General features: G+C 44.6%; 1 protein-coding gene across 6 annotated transcripts in view; it reads right to left on the reverse strand.

The window, feature by feature from the left end:
• MGLL (monoglyceride lipase) overlaps window positions 1-27,359 on the reverse strand; it is a 101,156-nt gene that overhangs the window by 14,660 nt on the left and 59,137 nt on the right. For 5 of the 6 annotated variants that reach the window (XM_042017005.1, XM_042016990.1, XM_042017032.1 and 2 more), the window contains 3 exons: window positions 25,286-25,392; window positions 1,653-1,789; window positions 21-131 (listed from right to left, as the gene is read on the reverse strand). In XM_042017005.1, the coding sequence (XP_041872939.1) occupies window positions 21-131; window positions 1,653-1,789; window positions 25,286-25,392 (355 nt within the window). The remainder of the gene's footprint in view (window positions 1-20; window positions 132-1,652; window positions 1,790-25,285; window positions 25,393-27,359) is intronic. The other variant, XM_042016997.1, reaches the window with a different exon arrangement.

The raw sequence follows: 27,359 nt of genomic DNA on the forward strand, positions 1-27,359 counted from the left end.
CGACGCAGGTTTGCTCTTACCTTGATGGGAGTAGCGACTTCTGGGCTGGCTACCACTAAAGGAGAGATTAACAGCATGCCTGAAAACTCACTGGGTCGCTCACTAGCTGTCAGAATGGAGATGGCTCCCCCCTGCAATGCAAAATAACAGCCCACAGCTTAATACAGGTGCCAACATCTTATTTGTATAGTAATCCTGTTACTGGAAGGGGTTTAGTCCAAGCAAGCAATTACTTCTGCCCCACTGATAGTGCAGTGTGGTCAGCAAGGAAGGCTGGAGGAGTAGGAGCACTGGAAGTGTCTGGTTTTTGTGGGAGAGAAGAGATCTGGTTTCTGTTCTCGTGCTATAAACCCTCACGTCACACTGAACTCAACTCTCCATGCAATGTTCATCAGCTCCCTGGGATGCCTTGTGTCCTCTTTACTTAAAAGGACTAAGAAGTAAGAAGAAAATGTCTGAAGTGGTAGTTCAGGTGGGACTTGAAAAATAAGTTGAGGTTTATCAGCTTGACAGACTGGTGCTGCATCGGGAAGATGCCGTGAAGCCGGGCTTGCTCTGTGCCGTGCCCCTGGTAACCTGGGCAACAGCAATGCTGCCATCGGCATGCGAAAATCTTCACTAATTAATGGGAGTTAAATATTCTCCTCCTCAGTGTCCCCAGCCCCTCTGGCCCCACAGTGCTGTGCCCAGGGCCTGGCAGCAAACACCCAGCCCATGGTCCGGAGCTGAACGCCAGCCAGGCTGAGCCATCCCACACGAGGACAGGGGCTGATGGCAAGGGATGGGCATGGAAGGGATCTGGTGGGCTTTCTTGGGAAAGTTTGCAGAGGATTAGTTGCCAAGGGAAATATTTGGTGAAATTCCACGCTGCTGGAGAACCAGGGGCTTGTTAAACGGTGCAGCAGCAAGAAGCATCTCAAAGACCTCACTGGGAAATTAGCTCCTTGTTACAGCGGCTTTGGAGCACGGGAGCCCTTCAGAGCATGCCATGCCTTCTTATGCAAGAACACTTACTTGTCTGAGCATGGACTGAATCCCAAAGTACTTATTCATTTTCCTCTCCTCTGGGAAGGCAGGGAGAGCAGATCAATGACATCAGTGGGAATACTGTTAGCTTGAATAAAGGGATTTGGCCCGTGCTGTCAGAATCAGGCTTCAGATCTGTTCACCAAATCAGTGCCTTTGTTTTTGCAGCCTTAATCCCTGGTACATTTTCCTGTTAGGTTGTTTAACAGAATGAGGCTACAGGGTATTTTCGTGCTTGCATCCACGCTGCTCACAAAGCTTTGGAGGGCTTAACCTCCTGGTTACTGGTTAAAATGAAAGGGGAAGCCCGATACTGCAGGGAGCTGGTGTGACTTACCACATAGCCATGGGAATGAATGGTCCTGTTAAAAAACACCTCCTTGTGGCAAATGGCACTAATTAGGGCCACGGTGGGGGCAGAAAAGTTAAGGACTGGCTTTACTCAAGGCAGATCTCAGGGTTATAGCATGCTGGCAAATCAGTCAGTGAATTAAATGGAAGGGAAGGTTCCTTGTAGTTTTGTTTTCCTGCTGTGGAATGAGTTCTTTCCTGCCACCCACACAAGTACCACTGGACTATGACACACATCCTGGGTACTGCTGGGAGGGGTAGGGGCGGGTGCTTACCATGGAGTGCCCCAGGATGAGAACGGGCAGCTCAGGGTGCTCTTTCTTCATGAGATCAATGTGCTGCAAGCTGTCCCTGATGAAGACGTGGAAATCTGAGACAACCATACGATCACCCTCGCTCTGCCCATGGCCAACTGCAGGGGAAAAGGAGAGCACACAGATAAGTCATTTGAAGCAGTGGTTACAGTCAAGAAAGGACCTGGCAGAAATAAGCCTGTTGGACTGTTGCTGTCCCAACTTCACCTTCTCCTGCAGTCATGTCTCAACAGAAAAAGTGCTGCAGAAATGCAAAGGAAACTGCACAGAGCTGTCAAGTGCCATACTGTCCATGATCTGACTTTTTTAAAAAAATCATAGCATCATAGAATACCAAGGGGTTGCAAGGAGCCTTAAATTTGGACTTCTATTCCTCCATGTTTCTACCTGCTCTTCAGAGCTAAGAGTACCGATCTACCTCTTGCAACCTCCAACATCAGGGTGACAAAGGGCGGTCTTGCCTTGCTGATGGGTCACTGCATGCTGGGAAATGGGGTTTGCCTCAGGGATCATATCCTCTTGGGTCTGGTGGCTCACTGTACAGCTGTAACTGCTGTGTAGCATCTTGGCAAGAAATAGAAAGATTCTGAAGACTAGATACAGTTGCTATAAACTTAATGGACTGTGGACACTGCCTTTTCCAGGGCCTGGATATGCATAAGCTTCACAGTCCTGCTTTTTCTCATGATACCCTGGAGCACTGGGTGGGCTGGAAACCTCCTCTGTAGGAGGTAAAGGGTCAAGTGATGGAGGTTGCAACAGCCTGCAGTGGCATCCTCCTCCTAAACAAGAGTTAATGCACACTGTCCTGCACCTGGACACTGTTTCCTCACTCTGTATCTGGGAATTATCTTGCCTAATGGAAGGGAGGAGGAAGATCAAAACAGGAGATGGTGAGTTGCCATGGGAACAGTGGCATCCCTGGCAGAGGTGGAGCCGCATCACCACCAACACACCCCCAGGCAGTTTGGAGCTTACAAAGGCTTGAAATTAATACCACCCTGGGGAAGCAGTTTGCATGCTTACCTGACCACACATGCATGTTATTGTCTGTCACAAATAGGATTCATCCTTAGAAATAGCCCCTCTGCTTGGTTCTGTTCCATGCAGGTTGTTAAGGAAAATTGTGAAGGGGAAAACTCATCCCACACCTATGGGATAGAGTGTAGGGAGTCTCAAACATCTCCTTCCTGCTGGGTGTCTCCTTAGGACTTCTCCAGTGGGCACTGAGGCACATTTATAGACACAAAGGGGCAATGACTTGTTAAAGGAGGTGAAGTGCCTGATAATTGTTGACGTGCTGGATGGCTTCCCTTCCAGTGATCAGCAAAGAAAACCACTGCTGACACAGCCACAAAGGTAGTTGCATCTGCTGGCAGTGGTCATACCAGCAGAAATCAGTGCGTCTCAACTTTCTTGTAAGCCACCCAAAAAAATCACCTTGCAAATTAGGCAGAACTTCTAATAAAAAGCTGGACTAAATTCACTCCATCTAGGAAAAACTGGACCCCAAACTTGGTTTTTTCTGTCCTGCCGGGTGGTCTCCATGGCTGGGTCTTTTGGCAGTGAAGGCTGCGATCAGCCACACTGGCTGCCAGAGAAACCCATACACATCATGCTGATCAATTATAAATAACATATTACCAGTTCTGCTTTCCATGCACACACTCTAATTCCTGCCAAAATATGGTGCAGCAAGCATCCTCCATGGATCAGTGACCAGAAACAAATGGAAGAGCAAATTAAAATACAGATCATGATAATCTCCAGAACTGAAACCATGTGTGTGGCTAGAGGATCTATTAACTTTAAACTGACTTTTGTTACAGATGGAAAGTGAGCTTTTTACAACTTTTATACACATGCAGTCCACTCACTTTATGGTTCTCAAATGTGTTATCTGCCTATTATTCAACTCCAAATGTAGCAGGTTAATACGAATTGAACAGTCCAGAGAGAGGAACATTTTCCATTACAGAGCTCTGCACTTCAGCTTCTTTTTTCTCCAGTGCTGCCTCACTTGCTTCTAGTCTCTCCTTCTCTGCAGTACTCCAGCTGAGCAAGCAGAGACAGCAAACCCCCGTGGCCCGGGGTCTGTAAATGGGCCATGACTCCTTGCTCTGGAACTGTGAGTCTTTGGTCTGTTTTTGGATGAGACAGAGGCCGGTCTGGATGGCCTCCTTGGCCCTCAGTGTGGAGAATTTCCCCTGGTCCTACCACATAACAGTGGCACTGCTTGTAACAGTCAAAGTAACGATTGTGGAATCCAAGAAATACCTGTGCAATGCCGTGACAAGTTCCCCCTCGATTTTCTGTGGGGTTTGGGGGTTTTTATTAATAACTAAATGAACCCCCCTTTTGACCCTGGTTTTAACTACTAAACTCCTGTTCCCCACTCACATGGCACAGAGCAAAGTCTGAGCAGCAGTTTGTCTGCATGTGTGGGACAGGAAAGCCATGCAAGTCTTTGCTCTGATGTTATCCCTGCCCCTTGCACAAGGTTAGCCAGGGGGCATTGCTAGGTCGTGGTCTTTTATTTTACTATTTTCCATTCTTCCCCTCCAAGAAACCAAACTTTTTCTTCCAGTGAATGAGTATATTGCAAGTTTGAATCCCCCAGCTGAGAAAGCTTCAGGGTGAGGAACTCAGACCCCTTCTATTAGATGAAAGACATTTGCACAACCAAACATCAATACAGTGAAGAATATTGACATGTTTTTCTCTGATCTTTTGCCTTTAGAGCTATTAATAATGAAAGGCCAGGTTCATCCTTGATGTAAAGTGATTTGCTTTGGGTTTTGCTGGGAATGAATCTGTTGCAGTGATTCCACAGTGCCAGTGGCAAAAACAGCAGGTGCAAGAGAGGGGAACCACCTTCACCCAGCAACTGGAACTAACCAGAGACTGCTCCACACCCAAGTGACACAATACCAAGGGAGACAACAGAGAAGTGTCCCAAGGATCACAGCTTCATGAGTTCCTCATCACAGCACTCCCACAGGAGCCTCTGGTTTTAACAGGGCAGTGTGAGGGGCAGTGCACAGAGCTGTGACTGCTGGTGCACGTCCCCCCAGCACACTCAGCATCCAAAAGCTGTTCAACTCTTTCACAAATACCTGGCTTCACACCCAGCTCGTGTGGTTCTCTGCCAGCCCTGTGTTTGTGCAGTGGCTCAGTGATAATTTCAGGCTGTGTGTGCTCAGCTCATTGCAGACACCCTTCCCATGAGTCTTTAAAAGTGAGAATCCAAACCACATGTTTACAAGTTGCAAATCTAGAATTAGGAGGTCTAAGCATCCATTTCCAACCAAACACGCCCCTGCAAAATAACTCGCTTTGCTCAAACAAAATCTGAATGAAGGCTGGCATGATCTGGCCCAATATGTCATGGTTATTAAATTCTTCCCTCTATTTTTGGCATGAGTGTGTTCAGACTGCAGCTCTACGCTGGAGTCAGGAACAACAACTCAGTCAGCCCTGTCAGAAAGCATGACTTCAGGGCATGATTTCACCTGTGATTATAGATCCTCCAAAACTACACATCTCTCTGGATGAAATAATACTGACTGGATGCACAGGAAGACAAAGCTGAGAGTTCAGGGAAGGAGTATTTGAGGGTGTGAGGGCTCTGGGGAGTCTGTTATAACCAAAAATCCTGTGACCCTGGAAATGTGTACTTCTACAAGTACCTTTCTTCCTCAAATCCCATATTGTCTCATGCTGTGGGGCTTGCTTTTGAAAGCCACTCCAAAGAAGCCAGGCTTGTCAGCTGACATTGGCTCACATGCCTCAAAAAAGGTTACATCCTGGTCAGATTGGAGATATGCAGAAAAACATGTAAATAAAAAGCACATTCCAACTTGACACTCCCTTCCCTTCAGTAAAAGCCAAATGGGAGCTGCCTGAAGAAATGAGCAGCCCAGCTCTGGGCTTGTTAGGCAATCTCAGTCTGATGAGGGGACCTGTGCTGGATCTCCACCAGCACGATGCTTTTTTGCTGGGGCTGTGGGGCCATATCAGAGCTGAAGAATGCAGTAAATAAGACAAGCAGAATATTAGGCAGAGGGGAGAGCTTGGCAGTGCCTGTCCCTGCACACTGTGGGGTGCCTCAGCACCCAGCCCTCAGAGGCACTGTGGGGATGGGTGAGTGTGGCAGCACACCCTGTCCCAACCACTATACCACCCTTGGATACCTGCAATGGTTTTGTTCTAAACTTTTACACAAGCCACACACTATCCATATTTCTTTCTCTTTCCAAGTGCTCAACCCTCCTGGCAAAAGCAGAGCCTGACCCTGAGTGCTCAGGTGAGGACTGAACTGATCCTCAGACCTTCAGCAGGAACGTTTTGCTGTGGAAGATGAGGAGATGGGAATTGCAGGTCAAATGTTGAGTTCAGCTATCCTGCTGTAAATTCGCCAATTTCAGTGCTGTTCCTTAAAGCTTATAGTCATGGGAAAGCAGAAATTATGGACCATGTTGTTTTTTCAGCCTTTGCTCCCTATTTATTACGGAAAAGCCATAAAACAAAGAGAGAGGACAGGAGAAATCTGCCTAGGGAACAATAATTCTTCAGGCAAAATTTGTATCTTGGCTTTTCACATATTTTGATGTTTCCAGCTTTGGGGGAAGGGGATGGTTTGGATCCATTTTTATTGTAGTGAGAACACCACCACTGTAGGGTGAAATGTTCTCCCTGGCCAACTGATGGTAGAAACAATGAGGAGGAATGCAGAGCTTGACTCCTGCCTCAGGATTCATCAACACTATCTGTTTTCCTCTCTAGAGGCGTAACTCCAAGATTTTAGGGTGGGAGATTCAGGAACAGGCAGAGCCAGGGGTTAGGTCAGGAATTCCAGGCTTACCACTCCCTCAGCACCAACACATGTTGAATTGCAATGGTACTAACAGAAGAGTGTCAGGAGTTTTCTGTGGTTGAAGGTGAGAAGTGCCACCACTGTGAAGTCAATGGTTCCCAGACACAGCTGAGGAGCAGCTCCAGTACCACAGAGTCCCACATTAGAAATAAATGTCTTAATGATGGCAGGGGGGCCATTGGCAAGGTTTGGTGCTGGAGTGTTTGATTTAATGAGCTGGAGCATGGTGTGATTCAATTCCCAAAGAGCTTTTGTAGGCCAGAAAAGATGATTTTGCTGCTTTAGCACTGGCACTGCAGCAGCAGTGGGCAGCAGCATGTTACAGCACAGATAGTGGTGTGCAGAGGAAGGATTTTTGTTAGAGCCTACAGCCAAGCTCAGGTTGAAGATCCTCTTCCTTTACTGCCTTGTTAATCAATAAGCTTGTTGGAATCTGACAGGTCTGTTTGAAGCAAATGCCCAAATGGCTTTTGGGAAAGAAGCTATTATGTGTTTATTAGCTTTCAGAGAGATTTGTTTTATTCCTGAAGCCCTCTGCTTCTATTTTCTGCCCAAAATTGGAGATGGAATGGACTTCTCACTGGTGTTGGACACTGTGATGTGGGAAGGTGAGCCTACCTCACCCTTTTTTGCTCTCATCCCACCACAGGTCATGCTGCTGGTGAGAGACATGAGAACAGGGTGTCCTGCTTGCTGTTCAGCTGTCTGGCTTAGGGGAAAAAACCACATAATTAAAAATTCTCATAGATGCTTTCCCTCTGCAGGTGGCCCACACAAAGGAACAATGCTGGGTCTGGAGCCCACAGGAGGGAGATGCCACTGAAAGAAATGTGTATGGCTCTTCTGGTGCACAAGGTGTAACATGCCAGCCTAAACCCTCTCCCATGATCTTCCTGAGCTTGTGGCAGCTTGCTCAGGTGGGCACCTCACTATGGTGGTCACAACCTATCCTGAGAGCCCACTGTGATGGGAAGGGACCATTTCAGCAGCTCATTTCAATATCCAAACCCCACTGACTGGGAGACAGCAACAGCCTGCCTCTGCTTTCCTCTCTGCCCTTTACAAAATGCATTCAGACTTGGAGAGATAACTTAAAGCACAAGATGCAGCAGATACAGCTTTCCAGAGTGTTTCAGCTTTAGAAGCCAGTGCAGCAGTTAATGAAGTGTGTCACAAGGCATTGCAGATGATGCCTGTATGTGTGAGCTCCACTGAAACTCCTCTGAGCAAGGACTGCTTTCTTTTGTTTTTGCACTTGTACACCATCAGCACCATGGGGCATCACCACAGACCTTGGTCCAAGGTACAGCAAGATCTAAAAGTAATAATTAACTCTAATCCCAGGCTACAAGGCAGCATGGTTTTGCAGAGGAGAAGACTGGAGAAAGCACATGGGTGGAAAATTTGGGGGAGACAACACACAAGGCAACACAGCAAGTGTTCTGTGAAGCCTTGATTTTCTGCTTGGTGATTTTTTAAGGTTTAACGAAAAAATTATTAATGAACTAGTAAACACTTCAAATTGTCATAACAGTTCACTACTGAAAAACTATACTTGTTTTGTAATAAATCAAGTACACATCTTTTTCATCAAGTGAGCAAAGCTCATTAATTAAACATACTGGATTTCAAAGCTCTCAATGTTTAATTATTTGTTTAACAAGCAGTACATCTAATCCACCATTCAGACACACAAACAACTAAAACAACAGGAAGAAGCTTCAAAGCAGGACAATCAACATCTGGAAAAGTCAACAGACTGTGCCTGTATTGCCAGTACCATGTAAAGCAAGTGTTCCTCTGGAAGAACAAATACACAGAGGAAGCACCTCCGAGACCATCCTGCAGATTCCTGCTCAACAAAGCATTTTTACTGCCCTCAGAACAGACTTACCACAGAGAGGGAGCCTGTTCTGGTTTGATTTCCCCAATTTTTTTCCATTCTTCAACCGAATCAAGTCTGATGCACAGAGGGCACTGTGAAATTTCTGCCCTCCGTCTGTACCTACTCTTCATTTTGCTGCGTGTGGAGAGCAGAGGCACCAGGACAGAGACATCTGAGCCAGAAGAAAGCAGGGTAAGCTGTCCTAGGATTTAGGACATAGATCATGGTCCCTTGACTCTGATCAAGCTGCCATCTAGGTCAGCTGCTGTGCTTATTTTGCAGCTAAATCTTGGAGGCTGAGTGTCTCAGTGTCCACCTGACTGAGCCTTAGCTGTGCACCCTCCTCTTCTCCCACAGCTCTGGTTTCCACTGGAAGAAAAACCAGTTTGACACAGGCCTATGCTCTTTCCCAGGTAGATTACTTTCACATCAGGAATCAAAAGGAGAGGATCCCCTCTCACCACTGCTTCCACTTTTATGTTCTTTGAGAACCTGAAATACAGCTCAACATATGCTTATCCTTAGTAACATCTGGGTAGTCCTGGGCATACCTTCTTTAGCACCACCAGTAGAGATGCAGTGAACACAAGGGTTTTCCCACACAGGCACATTATACAACCACTAGATATGGTAGCCAACAGAATGACCTCTTACCCTGGGTGTTTTATGTATGAAACATGTAGCTAGGAACCACAGGTGGATTCTGTCTCTCTCTGACCAACAGAGAGCCTTGTCCTGAAGGCACAAGTCCATCAGCTTCCTTCTTCCCTTCCAAGGTTAGGAAAATCATTTTCCTTTCAGCATTTGCTGGGTAGTTTTTATTCACTTGCCTCACACAAAGAGTGCAGCAAACTGAAAGCATTCTCCTCCCACATCAGAGACACATTTGCAGAGCTGAGATATTTTTAGACTAGTGCACACAGAGATATATTGTTTGTTGTCTTGGTTAGGGAAAAAAAAGCAACAGTCAATTTTCTAAACTAAAATTATTTGTGCCTTATTGCTAGGGAGCAGGGAACCAGTCATCTTGCTAAAGCCATTTGAAATCTTTTCTGTACTTCAGAGATGACAAACAAAATGACCTGGTACATATCAGAGCAGTCGTTAATTCCGGCCGACAAGGCAAACTGTTTCTGTCAATGCTAAGAACCAATTCTTCTCTAATGGATACAAACGTGGTTCTTTTGGCTTTAGAAGACTTGCCCATTTCTTATGCTGTTGCTGAATTTGGCTCTGAACTGCAGTTCCTTAAAAGTCTTCCTGGAACATTATGTTACTCATGAAAACATGCTGAAAAAACTCATGTGAGTGTTTGTGTTGCAAAATAAGGAGCTGCATTTACAAACAGCAGTCACTGTGGCCAGACTAGAAACCTAAGTCCTGGGATGCCACGAGATGAAGGGGCCAAGACAGTATGAAAAACTGCACATGCCACAGTCACTTCCCACACTGCCTGGAGTGGGGCAGCTTTGTCATTCCTGTCACAAAATCAGGAAGCTGCTGTGGCGTGGCTGGTGAAGCTAAGGTCCATGAAAGAGGAATATGGAGTCCACTTCCTCTTCCACAAAGCACATTCACAACAGTATTCCACTTTCTTCCTCAGGCCCTTCTGCAGTGCTACCTCCCAAGCCAGCCCTTAAGAACATAAAAGCAAAAGACAGCTCGCAGAAAAACCTTTTTCTACCAGGCTAGTGGGATCAATGGTTTGAAAATGTTGCACAAAGCCAGTGTAGATAGCTGAGTAGCTGCTGAGTTCCTCTGAAAAAGAGCTTCTTTTGCTGATGAATGAAATGATTCCTGTCTAATCTCTTTTCCCATGGGATGAAAACCACAACATAATATAAGATATATAATCAGCGAAGCACAACTTATGGTGGCTCTAAGGAGTCAGAGACACTATCACCAATCAAGCACTAAGTGATTTTATTTAGGGCCTATAGTAATTTTTACAAGGCACTATAATTTTTAACAGTTATTCTTGCAGTTTTGCACTGAGATTTTGCTCTCTTTCTTGAGGAGCAGATAAGTTCCTGAAGTATTGGTGAGGTGACTTTATTTAGTAAGGGAGTTGGTCTTCAAAGACTTATTCTGGTGTGACATAGAGCCAGCATCAATGCCCAGATACTGCAGAAAAAAATGCATGGACTTTGCTGGAGTTAATCCAGGGTCTCACAAGTTCACTTGACCTATATGCTGCTGATCTGAGAAGGGCTTTTTTCTGCTCTCCACATATGACTTAAGATATCACTAATAGTAGCTAGAGTTTCACCTTCAGTGGAAGAGGCAAGCAGCCTCGGTATTTTATTTTAGTTTTAAAAACATATATAATTTTCTTCTCCTGTTTTACTCCCATAAATTAAAAAAGCAAGGGTGCAAACTGTAATTTTTTTTCCTAGCTAAAAACAAGGATAAAAATCCACGTGCATTAACTTTCTGATCCAAGTTCCAGCTTTAAAACAGCTGGGGCACCAATTCAAAATGTCAGGATTTCCAATGAAAAGGCCAGTGCTGGAGTGGAACTGCACACTCCCCTTCCCCTTCCCTGCCCATTTATTCCAAAGCACGGCTGGCACGTGGGCTGCCTCTCCAACACGCACATTCTATTAAGTCCTAAATGACAGCTTGTTTAACTAGAAAACATTTCTATTTTTTTTTCCCTTAACAAAAGCCATTCATTTCTTGCTCTTCTATTAAAGATGGTTCCATTTGCCCTGCCTGAGAGTGTGCACGACCCTCCTGGTTGTTCCCGTCCTGAAGAGTGCTGCAAGTGCATGACCCCGCCCCGGGTGGCCGAGCAGGGAGCCTGGCCCTGCACGCTGCCACAGCATCATCCCAGCTACTTACACTGCAAAATCCAGGCGTGTGCCTTGGATAGTTCTGTGCTTGAGAAAACAATCAAATCCATTAATCTTGGGGAAGACAGACCCAATTCTTCCCTGCCTACAGTAGTTTAGGCATCACGAAGAAAAGAAGATGAAAGCTGGATCATATAAGAACTCCCTCCATGCTGCTGACGAATGTCTTGGGAGACGGACACAACTTCCTTTCAAGCTCTCATCAAAAGGTTCCCCTCCATGCAGGCCACCCACTGGGGACCCACATCAATAATAACAACAACAAAAAGAATTTAAAAGACCCATTTTTCATCCGATTTATTTACATGTTAAAATAAACACGAGTTCCCATCTAGAGCAAGGGCTCCCAGTGGGTTCTGTTTAGTCTGTGAGATTCTTGGCACCAGAATACAGCATTTCTCTATTCCAAAGCAATCTTGGCACAGAGTTGTTGGTTATATAATTTTTAAAGCAACTGGCAAATGAATAATAATGTTTTCAAAAAGAAGGACTCGTGTTCTAGGATACCAGTAAGGTGTTTTACCAATTAATCTGCCAAAAGGTCACTAACAAACCTGAGATCCCAAGGCCCTTCATTCAGGGTCAGCTCTCCCCATGGATTGCACTTCCAGTTCTCAATCAGCCTGTCCAAAGGGAGCTTTCCCACAGAGTTAAAGAGATTTTTGCTTTTTGCTTCACTCCTTCTCATTGCCACATGGCAGTGCCACCCTCATTAGATGGGATTTGTCCCTGTTCCTGACAAGGCACGAAGGAAATACCACTCTCCCAGAGCCTATAGCTTTTTATACCCACTTTGCACAAGCTCAATGGGTGAGCAGCATGTGGATTATTCGAAATAAGGGCAGGCTTTTTTAATTTGGTTTTTTTTAACAGGGTACATCCGCACAGAGCTGTAGCTCACTCAAATCCTACCAGATCTGACCGGGAGCAACACAATTAAGGAAAAAACCTCCTGATGAAGCCAGCCTGGCAGGGAGCATTCCTGGGTGGGCCAATCCTGCCCCAGTGTGCCAGAGCATAAATGCTGCCAGTTGGCTCATGGCTGGATGGCATTTAGATGGTGCACTGGGGAAGTCACGGGGAAGTGGCAGGGCAGAAAATAGCTCTCCTAAATCCATCTTGCAGCAAAGCTGCTGTCCTTTCTTGGTAGAGATTGATTTCAGAGTTATTGTTTCAGTTGCTTTTTACCACTTCATACTCTTTTCTCTGCAAATCTCCCCCCTTCAACTCTGAAATTCTCCTCACTACATATATATTTACCAAAAAAGCCAGGATCAAACAGACAGGGTATTGCTTTCTGTGCTCTATTACTCATTTCAAACCATAGCTGGCTGACAGTAGACAATGAATCCTGGCTGGCAGCTCTACAGTTCAGTAAACAATGCACAGATACAAGTGTTGATCTATTGAAGGTTATGGACCCGTATGCTGGTTTTGGGCTATGAGAGCTACTTCACAATCAGCCAGCAAGGGCATATTTGCAGCTCAGGGAGAGCTCTCTACAAAATCTGGGCAGGAGAAGTAAAAGGTTCATGAAAAGGCACAGGACTGTCATCAACAGGACAGGTGGTATCAGGCAGGCTCAGTTCAGAAGTGCCCTCGGCCTCCTCTCCCTTCCCCCAGCCCTCTGCTGAGCTGAGCATGAACTTGGCACCACAATGGGTCAGGCTGCCCTCTCTGTAGCATTAGAAAAACTGCCAGGATCTGCCAGCAGGCTTTGTCTTGGATAAATTCAGAACTAGAAAATAAATGCAGCATGGAGAATGTCAATTTTAAGAGATCTGGGTTGAGAGCATTAGTCTTTGTACCATCTACAATTCAGCACTTTTTTTTAAAATTTTATTTTTGTAGCTAAACAAGAATTCTCAGATTGGAGAGTACTGCCAAGCCCTGAATAAATCCCAGCATTAGAGATGCTGTGGGTATAACAGCTCTCCCCATGAACTGAATCTGCAGACGGTATCTTCAGAGAAATTAACCCTCGAGTGCCACAGGACAGGCTCTGTAGCATCAGTTTCAATGCTCTGGGAAATCTCACCTTGTGGTTAGAACAGGTTACTCCTATTCATGGAGCAATACTGATGAAGGGTGGAGTAAAGCACAGGCTTAGAATAACTCAGAATGGCTGACACGGTAACTTTTCTGCATTTTTGGTGAAGTGGTCAAGTTTCCAGTGCAATCCTGAAGATAAATTCAGCCAAAGGATGTGTAACTACCAAACTACTCAAGCAGCTTGTAATTACCTGACATCTGATTGACTGTTTTCCATCCAGAACCTGTTCCTTAGCAGTTCTGAAAGCACATGCTTAGAATTTGGACATAAGGAAAAGCTACACAGTTGTAATTTAGCCTTGCTTATTTTTCTGCCTCATCCCTTTCAATATTGGTGAGATGTTTTATTATAAGCTGCTCTATTCACTGGCTGAATCTTCCTCTCAGCCTGTGAAGAGCCATTCACAGTGATGGTTTTGCATTCTTGGAGCTCAGGGTTTTTCAGCTTCAAGCTCTCTGGAGGTGGGTCGACACCACATTCCGATTTTTTTATGAATAACCTGAGATATGCTGAGGTGAAGTGTTATTCCTGAGAGCCAAGACAAACCTGTGGCAGAGCCAAGTGGGAGTTTCCAAACACCATCTTGCATAGTCTGCTCCTGTGGTACAGAGTGAGCCACATCCTGATCTGAATCATACAGGATTGATCATAGGACTAATGGGAAGGACGACCTGCAAGAGACACTAAAACGGCTGAAGCTGCAGCTCTGCTGAAGCATCACAGAACACAGGCCAGACTAAAGCCACGTGAAATCCAGGGAAGTCTTCAGAAATCTAAGCAAAAGAGCTTTGCTACTGTAGGTCACTAAAATTTGGCCACAGCTGGCACAGACCAGGACATGCTCCCATCTGAGGACTGGCTGTTACTTACAGAAATGGGCTGATGAGTTCTTGTTTGATGTCTTAGTGCATCATGAAACCAAAATCCCCCCATGGCAACTGGCTCCCTCACCGCCAGAATGCACAGAAGACTTCAAAGTGAGCTCCACACATATCTTCAGGTAAGACTTCTTCCAGATGGCCTTAGGTTTTGTGAGACCTTTTGCAACCCTCATTTTGTTATTACAAAGAAGGAAGATGTTCAAGGCCAAAAGGAACGTTACTGGGATGCTGGAGAATCTCATCCGGGTTGGAAAATGAACCAGAGGTTAACCAGATGTTCTGCTTTGCTTTACCAATGGCCTCAGAAGTGAAGAGGATCACACTGCCAGAGGCTTTCAATTATCAAGGTTAATTTCCTAAAATTCTGAAATCATTTTCCCAAACCACCAACCATGACTTTATACATCCCTTTAAATGCTAAAATGATATTTTCTTCTCTAAAATAATAGTCTGTGTTGATTCACATGGACTACAAATTATAAAAAGCAGTATATGGGCTGCTTCTGCATCTTTATTTTGTCAAGTGTAACTCTGGTCCTTAACTTGACTGAAGAGCTTGGGCCATGAAGGCACAGGAAGCTGTGGGAGGCTGGTGCCTCAGAAGGAGCCTAGAGTTGGCTTAGACCCTGCACCAGCTCCTGGCATTTCACTCTGTGCCAACACACACAGTGTGGTAGGTTTGCCTGGAGTAGGCCCAGGGGGTCTGTTAATAGCAAGTTTTGGTGAAAAATAAGCTGAGTGCCACAGTTTTGATCAAGACACACAAATGCATGGAGCTTAAGTGAGCCTTCCCATGACTTCAGACCACTACTTATAAGGAAAAAACATTCTCTTATTGGAAGTTTTGGAAAGTTTTGCTGCTTTAGTGAATCATTCCCCCTGATACTGTGACTGTTCAGTTCAGCAAGAACAATTTTAGTCTCAGTTTCCAATGTAGGCAGGGCACAAAGAGCATTAAAAATGAAGATGGCAGGTTTAGGCCATTTATTGACTGGTTATATGTTTACTTCTCTTTGTAAACCTGCCTGTCCTTTGCCTTTGCTCAGTGCAAATAAGAGCTCTCTTTGCACACCACACTCCTTAATAAGGCTCTTCTCCAGGTTAGTGCTCAAATAGGCCCTAATCTGAGCTCCTCTGACTCCTGTTATCTATCTAAAAAGGTATTGAAGGAACCCAAATAATGTTTTAATCCAACTGGAGTTATATACACAAAGTATGATTTTTCCCTTTACTTTTTGAATGGTGTTCAGTAACTCGGAACAGTCATTTGTAACTCAATAGGATGACAAAGTCCACACCTGTATGAAAATACGTTCGTAGGTGAGGAATCGTCAGTAATTAGCTTCTGAAACAACTTCATCCAAATTAGACATACCTGACAAACAATAGGAAAGCTAGACACATCAATGAGATGCTGTTGCTATGGAAAAATTGTCCCTGTAAAGGTGGAAATAAACACACTTTCTTTTTCTCATAGTGCAGAAATGTCAAGAAGTGTCTCCTTGAAGGTGAAGCTGTTTTTAACTGTAGCTACCATTAAAGTCTGCTTTTAAGAAGGTCGTTTCTTTATCCATTTTAAAACCCTCCATGTTTTATTTTTGGAAGCAACATCCCAAATACTAGCAGCTAAGATGCTCTTTAGTTCATAAAGAATAATTGATGCTGGGACTTACAGTGATTATCTAGTTCGAGCCCCTACTCAAAGTGTTTCCCATTCAATCAGGTTTTTCAAGGCCTTAATGAGCTGGGTTTTAAATATCTCCAAGGCTAAAGATGTCCCCACCTCCCTGGGTCCTGCTCCAACATTTGACTGCCCTCATGGTGAAAACATTTTTCCTTGTACATAACTGGGATTTCTTGTGCTGTGACTTGTGTTACTTCCCTCTCATTCTATCACTGGGCACCTCCATGAGTCTGGCTCTACTGTCACCACACGCTCCCACTGGAGACTGTTGACAGCAACACAATCCCCTCTTCTAAGTCTAAATAAGGCTTCTTAAAGTTTCGTTCTCTTCTAAGGCTAAACAAGCCCAGTTTTACCAGCCTCTCCTCGCACTTCTTGTTCTCCAGTACCCTAATTGTTCTGACAGCCCTCCTCTGGCCTTGGTCCAGTATGTCAATGTTTTTCTTTTACTGGCAAATTGGACCCAGTGTTTCAGATGTGGTCTCAAAAATGCTGAATGGAAGAGAATAATCATTTCTTTTTGGTTGCTGGCTATAATCTTTCAATACAGCTCAGTATGGGGTGGCCTTCTCCACCACAAGGTCACACTGCTGACCCATGTTCAGCTCGTCTGCGAGGATCCCCAGGTCCTTTTCTGCAAAGCTGCTTTCCATTCATTCAGTGCCCAGCCTTTAATGCTGAACGGGGTTACTCCACCACAGATGCAGAACTCCCCAAGTGCCTTTATTGAAACTTCATGAGGTCCCTGCCAGTCCCTTTCTTCAGCATGTCAAGGTCCCTGTGAACAGCAGCCTTTCATCATATGCTCAATTTCCACCCTGCAAACTGGCTGAAAGTGCTCTCCATCCCATCGTCCACACCATTAATGAAAAAGGTCCATTGATATTATATGCAACACTGATTTGTTATTCTTTCCCTTAAAGAATACAGATTCCTCTGGTGCTTTCTGAGGTCAAAGGCCCTGATGATATGAACTAATGTCCTGCCACAGAAGTCAGTAAAGGAACAAAGTTTGAAGCAAGTTTGATGTCTTTCCAGTAGCCCCACAAAACAGACATAGCTGGCAACATGAAAGGATCTGTTCTCTCAGTCTTAGCTCTAATAATCATCTGGTCCTTGTCCTTCCACCCTCAAGCATCTTGCATGCAGACATACGCCTACAGCCTGCAGAGAGCTGGTTATGGGAGAGCAAGAAAGCTGTTGAAAACATTACATGAGGTTGCCAACCGTTCTGCACTGATAGGGAATGCAATTACAAGTTGCAGCTTGAACCTGCTTTCTGACACGGTGACAGGGTTATCCTGGATTTAGATGAGCAGCTGTGAAGGCAGAATTTGACCCTTAATTTAGGGATTAATTTATACAGGTAAAGACTGAGTACAGATGACAACTGCACAGAATCTTGAAATAACAAAAGCAAAACAACAGATTGTAAGATGAAACGAGCAGAGTTCAGTCAGGGCTAGGTCCCCTTTAGTTTCTCTAACTCACCAAAGCAAACCATTTGTCCAAATAAAGGATGTTTTATTCCTGCTTACTGGGACCACTCCTTCAAAATGCCTATCACTTAGGCCCAACATTATCAGCACCACGCACAAATTCAGTGGCCCACTCCTCTTTATCATGGCAGCTATCTTTCATCTGAGAGGCAGAACTGTGGAAAAGAAACCAGAAGGACTCAACCCTCTTGGGAAGAAAAAGCCTTTTAAGTTTTCCAAATGAACGACCTGTCTTTCCTCTGTCATGCTGTCTGTCTGTCAGCAGTTAACAGTTAGCAGTGACAGGTTGAGGACCACGGTCTGGACAGTGGCCAGAGCTGACAGCCCCACGCTCAGCCATTGTGCTCAAAAAGGAGCACTCTGTTCCTTCTGCCGCTGCGGCCGCGCTCACTGGGACTGTTGTTCCAGCCTCACGCCTCCTTGTGTGAAGGCCAACAGCGAGGCTTTGTTCAAGAAGCAGCTGCTGAGAAGATGTACTATCTCATGGAATGACCCACTGACATTTCTCCCCCTGCTCATTAGTAAGAAATGCATAATTAGGATAACTGGGGTGGGTTGCCTAGCCCATTTCTTTTGGAGTAAAAAGCCAGGCCCCCAGATCCCAGTATGCCCCAAAAGGGATTCCCTCAAAAAGTGGGCTTGCAACAAAGCTGGGGGAGCTGGCTTTCCAGCACCTTCTTCTCATCACCTGGTGAAGGGAGGAAAGAGAATGGCTCATGCCAGGAGGTGGATGGGGCATGACTGGAGTAACGTGTGTCCCACATCTGCTTCCCTCAGAGTTCACACCGCAGCTCTGCTGGATGACAAGTGAGCTCAGTTCAGCGAGGGCCCAAGCCAAAGATCCTGTTCAACTGGATGACATGTTGTTTATTCAATAAGCTATTGTTCCAGGGTGGATCCAAAGCAGTGAGGAAATGGTTGAGCAGTTGGGAGGGGCAGAGTATCTGGGGGAGCTGAGGAAACCACAACCATTCTTTTGCAATCTTTACTGCAGCCCAACATTATCATCTAGTGATGCCCACATGTAGGGGCAGTGATGAAGGAGCATCTGCACTGTCCTTCCCCCTATCCCAACAATGCCTGCATCCAGCTCTGGGTTAAAGCAGAGAGCTTACCTGTCTGTCTTACCTCACTGACTGTATCACAGTAAAATCTGACTTAAAATATAATAATTGGTCAGGGTCAGATAAACAAATAGATTGCTTTGAGCAGCCTGGGTGTGGTTGGCAAGTTTTCATAGCTCACGGTAGATGACACTATGTGTCTATTTCAGGTGCCCTTTCTTCTATGCATCTGTGCTAAAGGTGTATCCAGTCCTCACAATTTCCAAACTTTCTTGCCTAAAAGATAGGTGCAAGACTATGTCTTCCCCACTTTTACATTAGCAGGGAAGTCCCTGAAACAAATGAAGTCTCATCCCCCTGAGTGGAGTAGAGAGGAAACACGTCTGAGTATCCCCTGCACCTTTCCTACCCCAAGCATTTTAGGCAAAATACTCCACTGCAGCGTATGTGTGCTCCATCAGACACATCAGCTGTGCAGAGCCTTACTGTCTCTTTATTTTTAGTTTGCTGTGGTCTAGCTGCTTCCTGGCCTGACAGTGTTGTTTCATCTGCCTTCACACGATAAACAAAACAAAGGCTGCCCTTGCTTTTCCAAGTCCCGGCTTGTGGTCTCCTCTGGAGCAAGAGACACTGCAGGTATTTACTTTCACGACTCACCCAGAGTTTTCTTTCTGTTGTGTAGTTTCTCCTCTCAAATGGAAACAACTCTGACTGCCCTGAAAGATGCCCTGTGGTGCATGCAGAGATTTGGGACCGTGTGATCCCAGTGTGAATGAAGGGTGAGGGCTGAAGTGGCAGAGTAACTGCAGAGATCATTTCACCAGGGCAAGACCAGGTTGCAGAAGTCTGTAATGACCTCCTCAAAAATAACAATAATAATGTGGAAACCTCTGTTTAATAAAGCCCATCTCAAAGTGCTAACAATTGCCTGATGTGCCACAGGATGCTCCCCTTGGGCTACACTGTACTATGATACAATTATGGGCACATTTCAGTGTCATTATGTTATTGGAGGTGTATCCAGAGGACTTTTTCCTGTATGAGCTATGGTTCCTCTGGGAGGTACCATCTCACAACCACCAAACCCAGGCCCATGCAGCAACCTGGAAGAAAGCAAGGGGAAATAGCTGAAAGATTGTGTTCAAGAGCTTGTCCAATGCACGGGAAAAGTTGCATCTTAGCTGTAGCAATTATTTTCCCTATAATTTCAAAGAGGCTAAAACTGAACATCCTGGTTTCCTCAGCAAGCTGTCACAGCTACTCTGAGATCCGGTGCTACAAGCTCTGTGACTCCAGAAGAGCTGGAGGTCAGAAACAACTGGTTTCACATTGCCTGGAGCTCATTGATAGCTACAGGGTGGTCTCCCAGCTTATCTCTTTCCATAAGAATCCCCACAATGGAAACAGAGTTAGAAAAGGAAGGCAGAACTAAGTTTACTCACTAGCTATTTGTTCTGCAGGATGACTTTGCTCCAGGTTTTCGCAGTTGTCTCACTGTCTAAGGAATTCCATGGTGTACTGCAGTATCTGAACTCTCACCCTGCAACTACATGCTGTGGTTTCAGCTCCTGTGTGCCCCACACAGGGATAGCATTCTCCACCACCACCTGAAGCCTGACTGCTACCTTCATTCAACATCTGGAGAAGGAAAGGCAAGGAAAGGTTTGGGATTGTATTGAGAAGGGAGTCAAAACAGGGATCAAACAGCACTGGCAGTGCTCTACCAGCCAGGGCAAAGAGTCATCTCCTCTGGCATCCTCTGCTAAGAGGAACCTATAGCTCTCAGCTGGAAAAAAGTAAGTGAAAATGTCCACAACCCATTGTAAGCCTCCTGCCAAAGGAAAGGGAACAGTGAGTGCCATTCTTTCCCACGGCTCTGCAGAAAAGCACTTCAAACGTTCCCTGCTCCAGTGCAATGGGCTCATCCGGAGGAAGCTGAGAGAACAGATTGCTGTGGGTTAACGGGCCCACACCCAGTGCCAAGGAGCAGTGGTGCTGCTCCATGAGCAAACCAGCTCCAAATAACGTTTGCCAAGGCCTTCCTGACTCCGTCCCTGGAGACTGCCCTGAAGCCTGCCCAATCACAATGTCAGGGAATGCTGCTGTCCAGAACAGTCCTGCATGCGGATGTACATGAGCTGTTACTTCACACTTCCAGTGCTACCCTAACTCTTGTTCTTATTAGTTCTGACATCCTTCTTGGTCATTTTCCCCTCCCAATTTGACCATGTTTAGTTCTTTTTAATCTTTCTCTGTAGATCAATCCTTCCCAGTGCTATGAATAAATAAAAGCCTTCTGTTCTCATCAACAAAATGGTCTTTTAGCAGTTGCAAGAACAACATAGCAATCACTTGGAAAAAAAAGCAAAACAAAAGCAGCTAATACTTGATGCATTTAAAAATCTCTGCTCCAGCTATTGTCTACATTTTAGAAATAAATCCTTCGTTAAACAGAGAAAGCAGTGAGAAAATGAACAGAGAGAAGAAGCAGCAGTGGGTCTCTGAGAGGGACCTGCTAACCCATCAGAAATGGTCACCACACACAAAGCAGCAGCAGGGCTGCCAAAGCAAGCTGAACTTCAGTTGGAAACATCTAAGGAATGTGAATAAGCTGTTAGAGCTGCAACCTTTCCCTCTGCTTTGATCTGACATTAAACATAACTTGAGAGTGGGAAATTCAACAGCTTCAAAAATGGTGAAAGGGTCAAAGGTCTTCATGTATGAGGACAGGTAGAGGGTTTATTCCTCCTGGAGAAAGCAGGAGGCTGGAAGTTAATCTGGTGGCTAGGAACTGCCACCAGGTTAGGGCTGGATATTTCACCCTCCTCGTCTTCATGTAAGACAGACACAATACCCGTAGGCAGCATGAGCAAGTCCGAGTGAAAAAGAGGGCTAATTTCAACTACAATTAAAAAGTGTAAGAGAAAAGTAAACGCATTTTTGTGGTCCCTGTATCTTGGAAATGTGTTTCTGACTGCTATTAGTTGACATGTACTTTTGAAGGTGAAATTGTGGTTTTTCTGGGCTCAGGCCACGTAATGCAACCATAGTGCACTGGATCTCAGCAAATGAGATGTTATAGGAAGAGAGACGAGAATGGCTGGAACATCATGTGCTTTACCAACCCAGAATGCTTGGTATGAGAAAACAAAGCCACATTCTCTAGCCTTTATTCTTGTTTTCCTTGGCTCTCAGCTTTACAGATCCCTAAAATTACTGTGTTAAAACTAAAGGAGCTGCAATCTGCAGCTGACTGAAGAATTGCAATATCACTCCACTTTGATGAATCCCCCACAGGTATTCTTTCTAAGAGAGCTTTCCTGAATTGATTGCCAGTAACCTAATATGTTTGTTTCTTTCTTCTGTCATCAGAATCTTGCCATAACAAAATAATAGTAATACAGAAATGAAGTTGAAAAGGTGAGATGTTGTTTCAAAATACCTAAACTTGCAGAAATATCAAGGTCATCCCAGCAGCCTTAATTCTGCCTTCATGAAGCTGCATGCCAAGCAAACCCAGAAATCATGGGAAACAGTTACCTGCCTGTTAAAAACACCTCCTAAGAGAGCACAGGAAAAAAATGCTGTATTACACAGAAATTCCCTTTGCCTCTTTTGCGGGGTTGATATAAACCAAAGCCATTTAATAATATTAGATGTAAGGTAAGGTTAAGAGGTCTTTTGGAATTCAATTTCCACCATCACCATGGAAAATTTCTAATACATATCTATGAGGTCCAGCAGTCTTGTGATTACAATGAAATACCCCAAAGAGTAAATGTTCAAATCTTGACATACTGAGAGAAGTGAGCCAGAGATACCTTACATGGGGCAATACTAAAACACAGATTGGGGCATACAGTGTTTGTTACTCTGTGAACCACCTTTTTGGTGAAGCCTTGCACAAGAGGAAACAGTGATGCAGAGCAGCCTTTGGCAAGATTTAGAGCCCGTGTGTGAGCTCCTACAGAGTCAGCAATAAAAATGGAAATGATTTTTCCTTCTTTTGACTGAAGGATAGACACAACATAAATCACTCAAGTCACGCATACTACAGCCCTGGTAACTTCCCCAGTCATTTGGGAAATCACGCTTGCCACGCTGTGGAACTGCATTAATGATCTCATGGATAATGCGCCTGTACTGGGAATTTTATCCATGAGAATACCAGAACCAGAACAAATATCCAGGTCAGGAAATCTACACTGAGCTCATACGACTAAGAGCCACAGTATGATGAGGTGGGGAACAGATAGCTATTATTGTGCTTAAACAATTGAATAATTGATATTACCCAAAGATTTCCAAAGGAAGGGACACAAAGGGGAACACACTGCTGAAGTGATTTGGAACAGATAAAATGGTGGAGGAAAGCTATAAACCTCCCAGTCTGATCAGAGCAGTTTTAGCAATGGAGGTGTTTATGTCCTTCAGCTCTCACTGGCATTTAGCTCAGGCTGTAACTTGTATTTCATCAAAGTTTATCCTTGGTGCTTGCCTCTTTAAGTGCAAAGATTGTTATACAGACCCTTAAAGACGTTAATTGTCTTTTTAAATAACAGTGAATCAAGGCTCAGTTACATCAGCTCTTTGTGTAACACAACTGTATTTCCATTGTTCTGCTTTCAGGTTCCTTTTCACCCTCTCCTCTTTGCTGATCAGGAAAACGGAATTTACAGACAAGACTGTAGGTCTGACAGGGAGAACAAAGTTGTTAACTGACCTGAGAAACCAGATTTGTACTAATTGAACTGTTTAATCCAGCAGCACTAGTGTATTAAAAAAAAACAAACCCTAACACCAATAAATATTTATGTTTCTCTAGTGAAAAAGATGTTCAAGGAAAAAGAGAGCAAATAGCCACACAGCACAAAACATGCCTGACAGGAACATGCACCTCAAAGATCCTTCTCCATCAACACAAGAGGAATTCTCTGCATCAAATCCATGCAATAAATACAATGTTTTATCATTTCTTTTAGCTTCGTTGCTTAAAATATTGTTATTTCAACTCTACTTCTTAAAACCTTTATCAAGATTTACAGGAATGAGGAGCTAAGGCACGGTGTTAAACATGAACAGAGAGTAACTGCAATCCCTCATAGGCTCATGGAGACTCTAAACAAGTTGCTTGTGTGTCCTGGAGTTCAGTAACTTTTTGTATGGACTGGCTGTGGCCTGCTAACAGCAGCTGCAGGGCAAGCAGCATCTGGCCTGTTCCATCCCCCTTCCCATGAACTTTATGCCATACAGATAAACAGAGGGGGATGGAGACACTTCCTACTGGGATTACTGCAGACTCCTGCTAGCCTACCTCCAACTCAGAAGGAAGTGTATCAAAATGAATGAATCAACACTTAGAAACACTCTGCCTACACAGGGAGAAAGAGACTTAGGTGGTGAGTAATGATACTTCTGCACAGGTCAACTATCTTTGCAAAGCCAGCCTCAAACATGGCATGTGACCAATTGTTCAAAAAGAAGTCACATGGGTTTTATTTATTTTCTCTGCAAGCTGTCTTGAGGACTAGATATTCTCATTTTCAGAGAAAATATAGGAGTCATTTCTGCACATCAAGTGCAGTGCTGTGACTGAAAGTGAGTCACAAGAGCAAGTGTGAGGGAAAGCCTTGGTACCCGGATTGAGTAAGGTTTTGCTTTTCCTCTTACAGATAAATGGTGCAATGACTCACGTACATTCAGGATTTTCAAGCTCAAATTAGACAGTCCTGTCTCTGAGGAGACATGGGGCAGGTTTGAGTCTTGGCCTCAGCCAAGTAAATTGCAGTATACTTTCCAATGTCAGTGGATAATCTGCCCAGAGGACATCAGATTTACACCAAGATTCATCCCATTTCTACCTGTCAGCTCAGAATTTGGCCTTGCATTTTGTCTGCTGCCATCATCAATCCCATTGATTCATTTTGCTGATACTTAGAGTGGCTCTCACAGGGAGCAGTAGTCTGCAATGATAAAATCAAAGATCTCCAAGCACAAGGAAGTTATGAAGCTGCAAGAGTGATGTGTGACAGGAGGCTACCGGAGAACCAGAACAGGTGGTTCAAATATTTTACTGGGATGTCCTGATCCATGCACTGCAGGAGACCTGGTGACACCCAGCACATCTCCATCACAGCATGGGGCACAGAGCAGAGATCTTCAAGCCAGAAGAGGCAGGGACAGTTAAGTGCACCTGCCCCACCCTGCTGGCTGAGGGCCAACGGGGTGTTGCTGTGTTGTCACAGCCTTGCACCCACTCAGGCTGGTTTCTCCTCAGAGCTGAGGCATGCACAGCCAGCTCCAGTCCCTCTGCTGAACTGTGGAGATGTGCTCAAAGATGTCTGTGATGCCTTCATGCCTCTCCATGTTCCAAGGGTGCAGCTGTCTCATTGTATCAGTATATGAAAGCTACGCTGACATTTCAGCCTCCCCTCTGGGATCATTTAGGACATCGACCGTGAATCTAGCAGAAATAGCTCCTAGTCCCACTTCCACAGTGGACAATACCACTCCACCCCCAAGAGACAGGTGAAAGAGAAATAATCCCTTAGAGTGGGGTTAAAATAGCACCAGCATTAATGTCAAGGGCAAGGCTGAGGAAAACTCAAGGCAAACACAGATAGCTTTTACAGATTCAATATGCAGATCTTGACAAAGCAACAGATGATCCCTTTCTCATTTATGTCTGGTTGTAAATATTTTATTGGCTCTTCTCTCACTGCTGAGTAGCTGTAATGGCATTTACTTCAGCAAAGGCCTGAGCTGATGTAAATCAATAACAGTTTTAGGCTACTCACCATGGTCATGGGCAAACACAAACAAGTTAAGTCCTGTCAGCTTCTGGGCCAAGTCATCATAGCGGCCGCAGTGCTCCCCAGCGCCATGGGCGATAAACACGAGGGCCCTAAATGGAGCATCAACGTATAAATCATTAACGTGGCAATCGACCCCAAAGGCTTCAGAGCTGCAAGGGAAACCAGCGCATTCAGCTCAGCATTTCAGACATCAGCAAACCCCTGGCACGTACAGAATGGCTGAGGGGAGTTTGAACACAGGGAATGGTCAGGAAACCATTGTCACCCTGACCCACCATCGACCTGGCCTTCACCAGGCTGTTGTAGGATGGATTACAGGGAAGGCAGCCGCTCATGGGACAGAGCCACCACGGTCTGCTGCAAGCTAAAGATGCAGATGGGCATCAGCATCAGTCCCTGAGCTGGATAACTCCATGGGGGCTTGAGGCTCTACACTGCTCCTCCAATGTGAGTGAGGCCATCTGTTTCTTTTGGGACTGGTATTTCTCTGTGATTCAAATACCAACATTGTCCTTAACTTTGTAACTTGAAACATTGTCTGATGCTCCACAGCACTCAAAGGTGGAATTTCAGACAAAGAATAGGTCTCCAGCAGAGTCCAGAACTTTGGTTGGAGTTTGGAATTTTATCTTTTGACCCAATTAGGGTAATTTTACCATTCCAGTTTCTGCCCAAAACAGTTGGTTCACTTCCATGATTAAAGTGACTCTTGCATAACCACTGTACAGAGATAATAAAAAACTAGTCTAATAGACACTTATTTTTACAAACACTTTTCTTTGAATACTCCAGTTTTATGAATAATACTTTACTTTTTCTGGAATGCCATCAAATTTGAGTGACTGAACTTGAACCTCCCCAGTGTTTTTGCTAGATAAAATTTGTGTAGACTTAGGCTAGAACTATAGCAGAAGTAGCAATGAGATTACAGAAGTTCTGCTGGATTTGACACGTGACTATTTAAAATCCAGCTTTAGCATCATAAACATAACTTGTTTTTTTTAAAAGGACCATTTGTCATTGCAACATCAGCAACCACAAAACCATTTGAAGGCTACAAGTTTGACATTTTCAGTACATGAACAGTGAAATATTACAAGAACTGACAACGTAAAACAATGACAGCAGTTAACAGCTAGGGAATTCCTCAACTTTATTTTAATTGAGGTTTTGAATACCTTTTTAGACAGTGTATTCACAGCAATAAACTGCTTAGATCTTAATATATTTAAACTTAAAAAATGTTGGATGATGTAGAAACTCCTGTTCTAGCTCTTTGATTAGCACCTTCTTCAAAGTATTTGCTCAGCTAGACAATTTAAAAGAGCATCCATCCAAACCAGAAGGATTGTACACAGTCTACTGCAAACACAAAAGCAACAAGGCAAAGATGCTCTGGTATCTGTCTAACACCAGTTAGCAAGGGTGAGGTTAGGTCATGTACCATATTTAACTTGCTGTGCCTTACAAATCCTCTTTAGTGTCACTGAAGGCTGCAAAGCAATCCATGTGGAGCAGTCACTCCTTCCTTTGTCATCATCCCTGATCAACTGACTTTTCAAGTTATCAATGCACCTGGCAGACAGACTGGTTTTAAGAGTGCAGGATCTATTATTATACTGCCAAATACTGAAGAAATTGAGACATTGCTTATTCAGTGGAGAACATTAACTTTCTTCCTGTGGTCCCATCACCCTGATATCCAACAGACTCAGCCAGGTTAAGTCTCTCTGCCCTATATCTCCTACTACCTTCAAGCTTGACAGCTTCTTTGCTCAGTGTCTTACTTAAGCTCTTTAGAGGACCTATATTGGTTTCTGCTGACTAGGCACAGACATTAAGGTGCAACTTGGCTGATGGAATATAGCCCTTCTTTTCTCAGAGAAATATTGTTTGAATTTATGCACTAAATGGCACTAAGTGAATGAAACCTAATGGGAAGCTGGCAAAGACATCTCTTCCAGGAAATTCTTGGTTCTTCATCCCTGCGACAGCAAAGCCCTTGTTTTGCTTTTATTCAACACTGATGCAATACCATGACTTGACCCATCAGCAT

Source organism: Corvus kubaryi, unplaced genomic scaffold (genome assembly GCF_017639235.1).
Source record: "Corvus kubaryi isolate FWS band 111438036 unplaced genomic scaffold, C.kubaryi_AGA036_p1.0 136, whole genome shotgun sequence".
Lineage (NCBI taxonomy): Eukaryota > Metazoa > Chordata > Aves > Passeriformes > Corvidae > Corvus > Corvus kubaryi.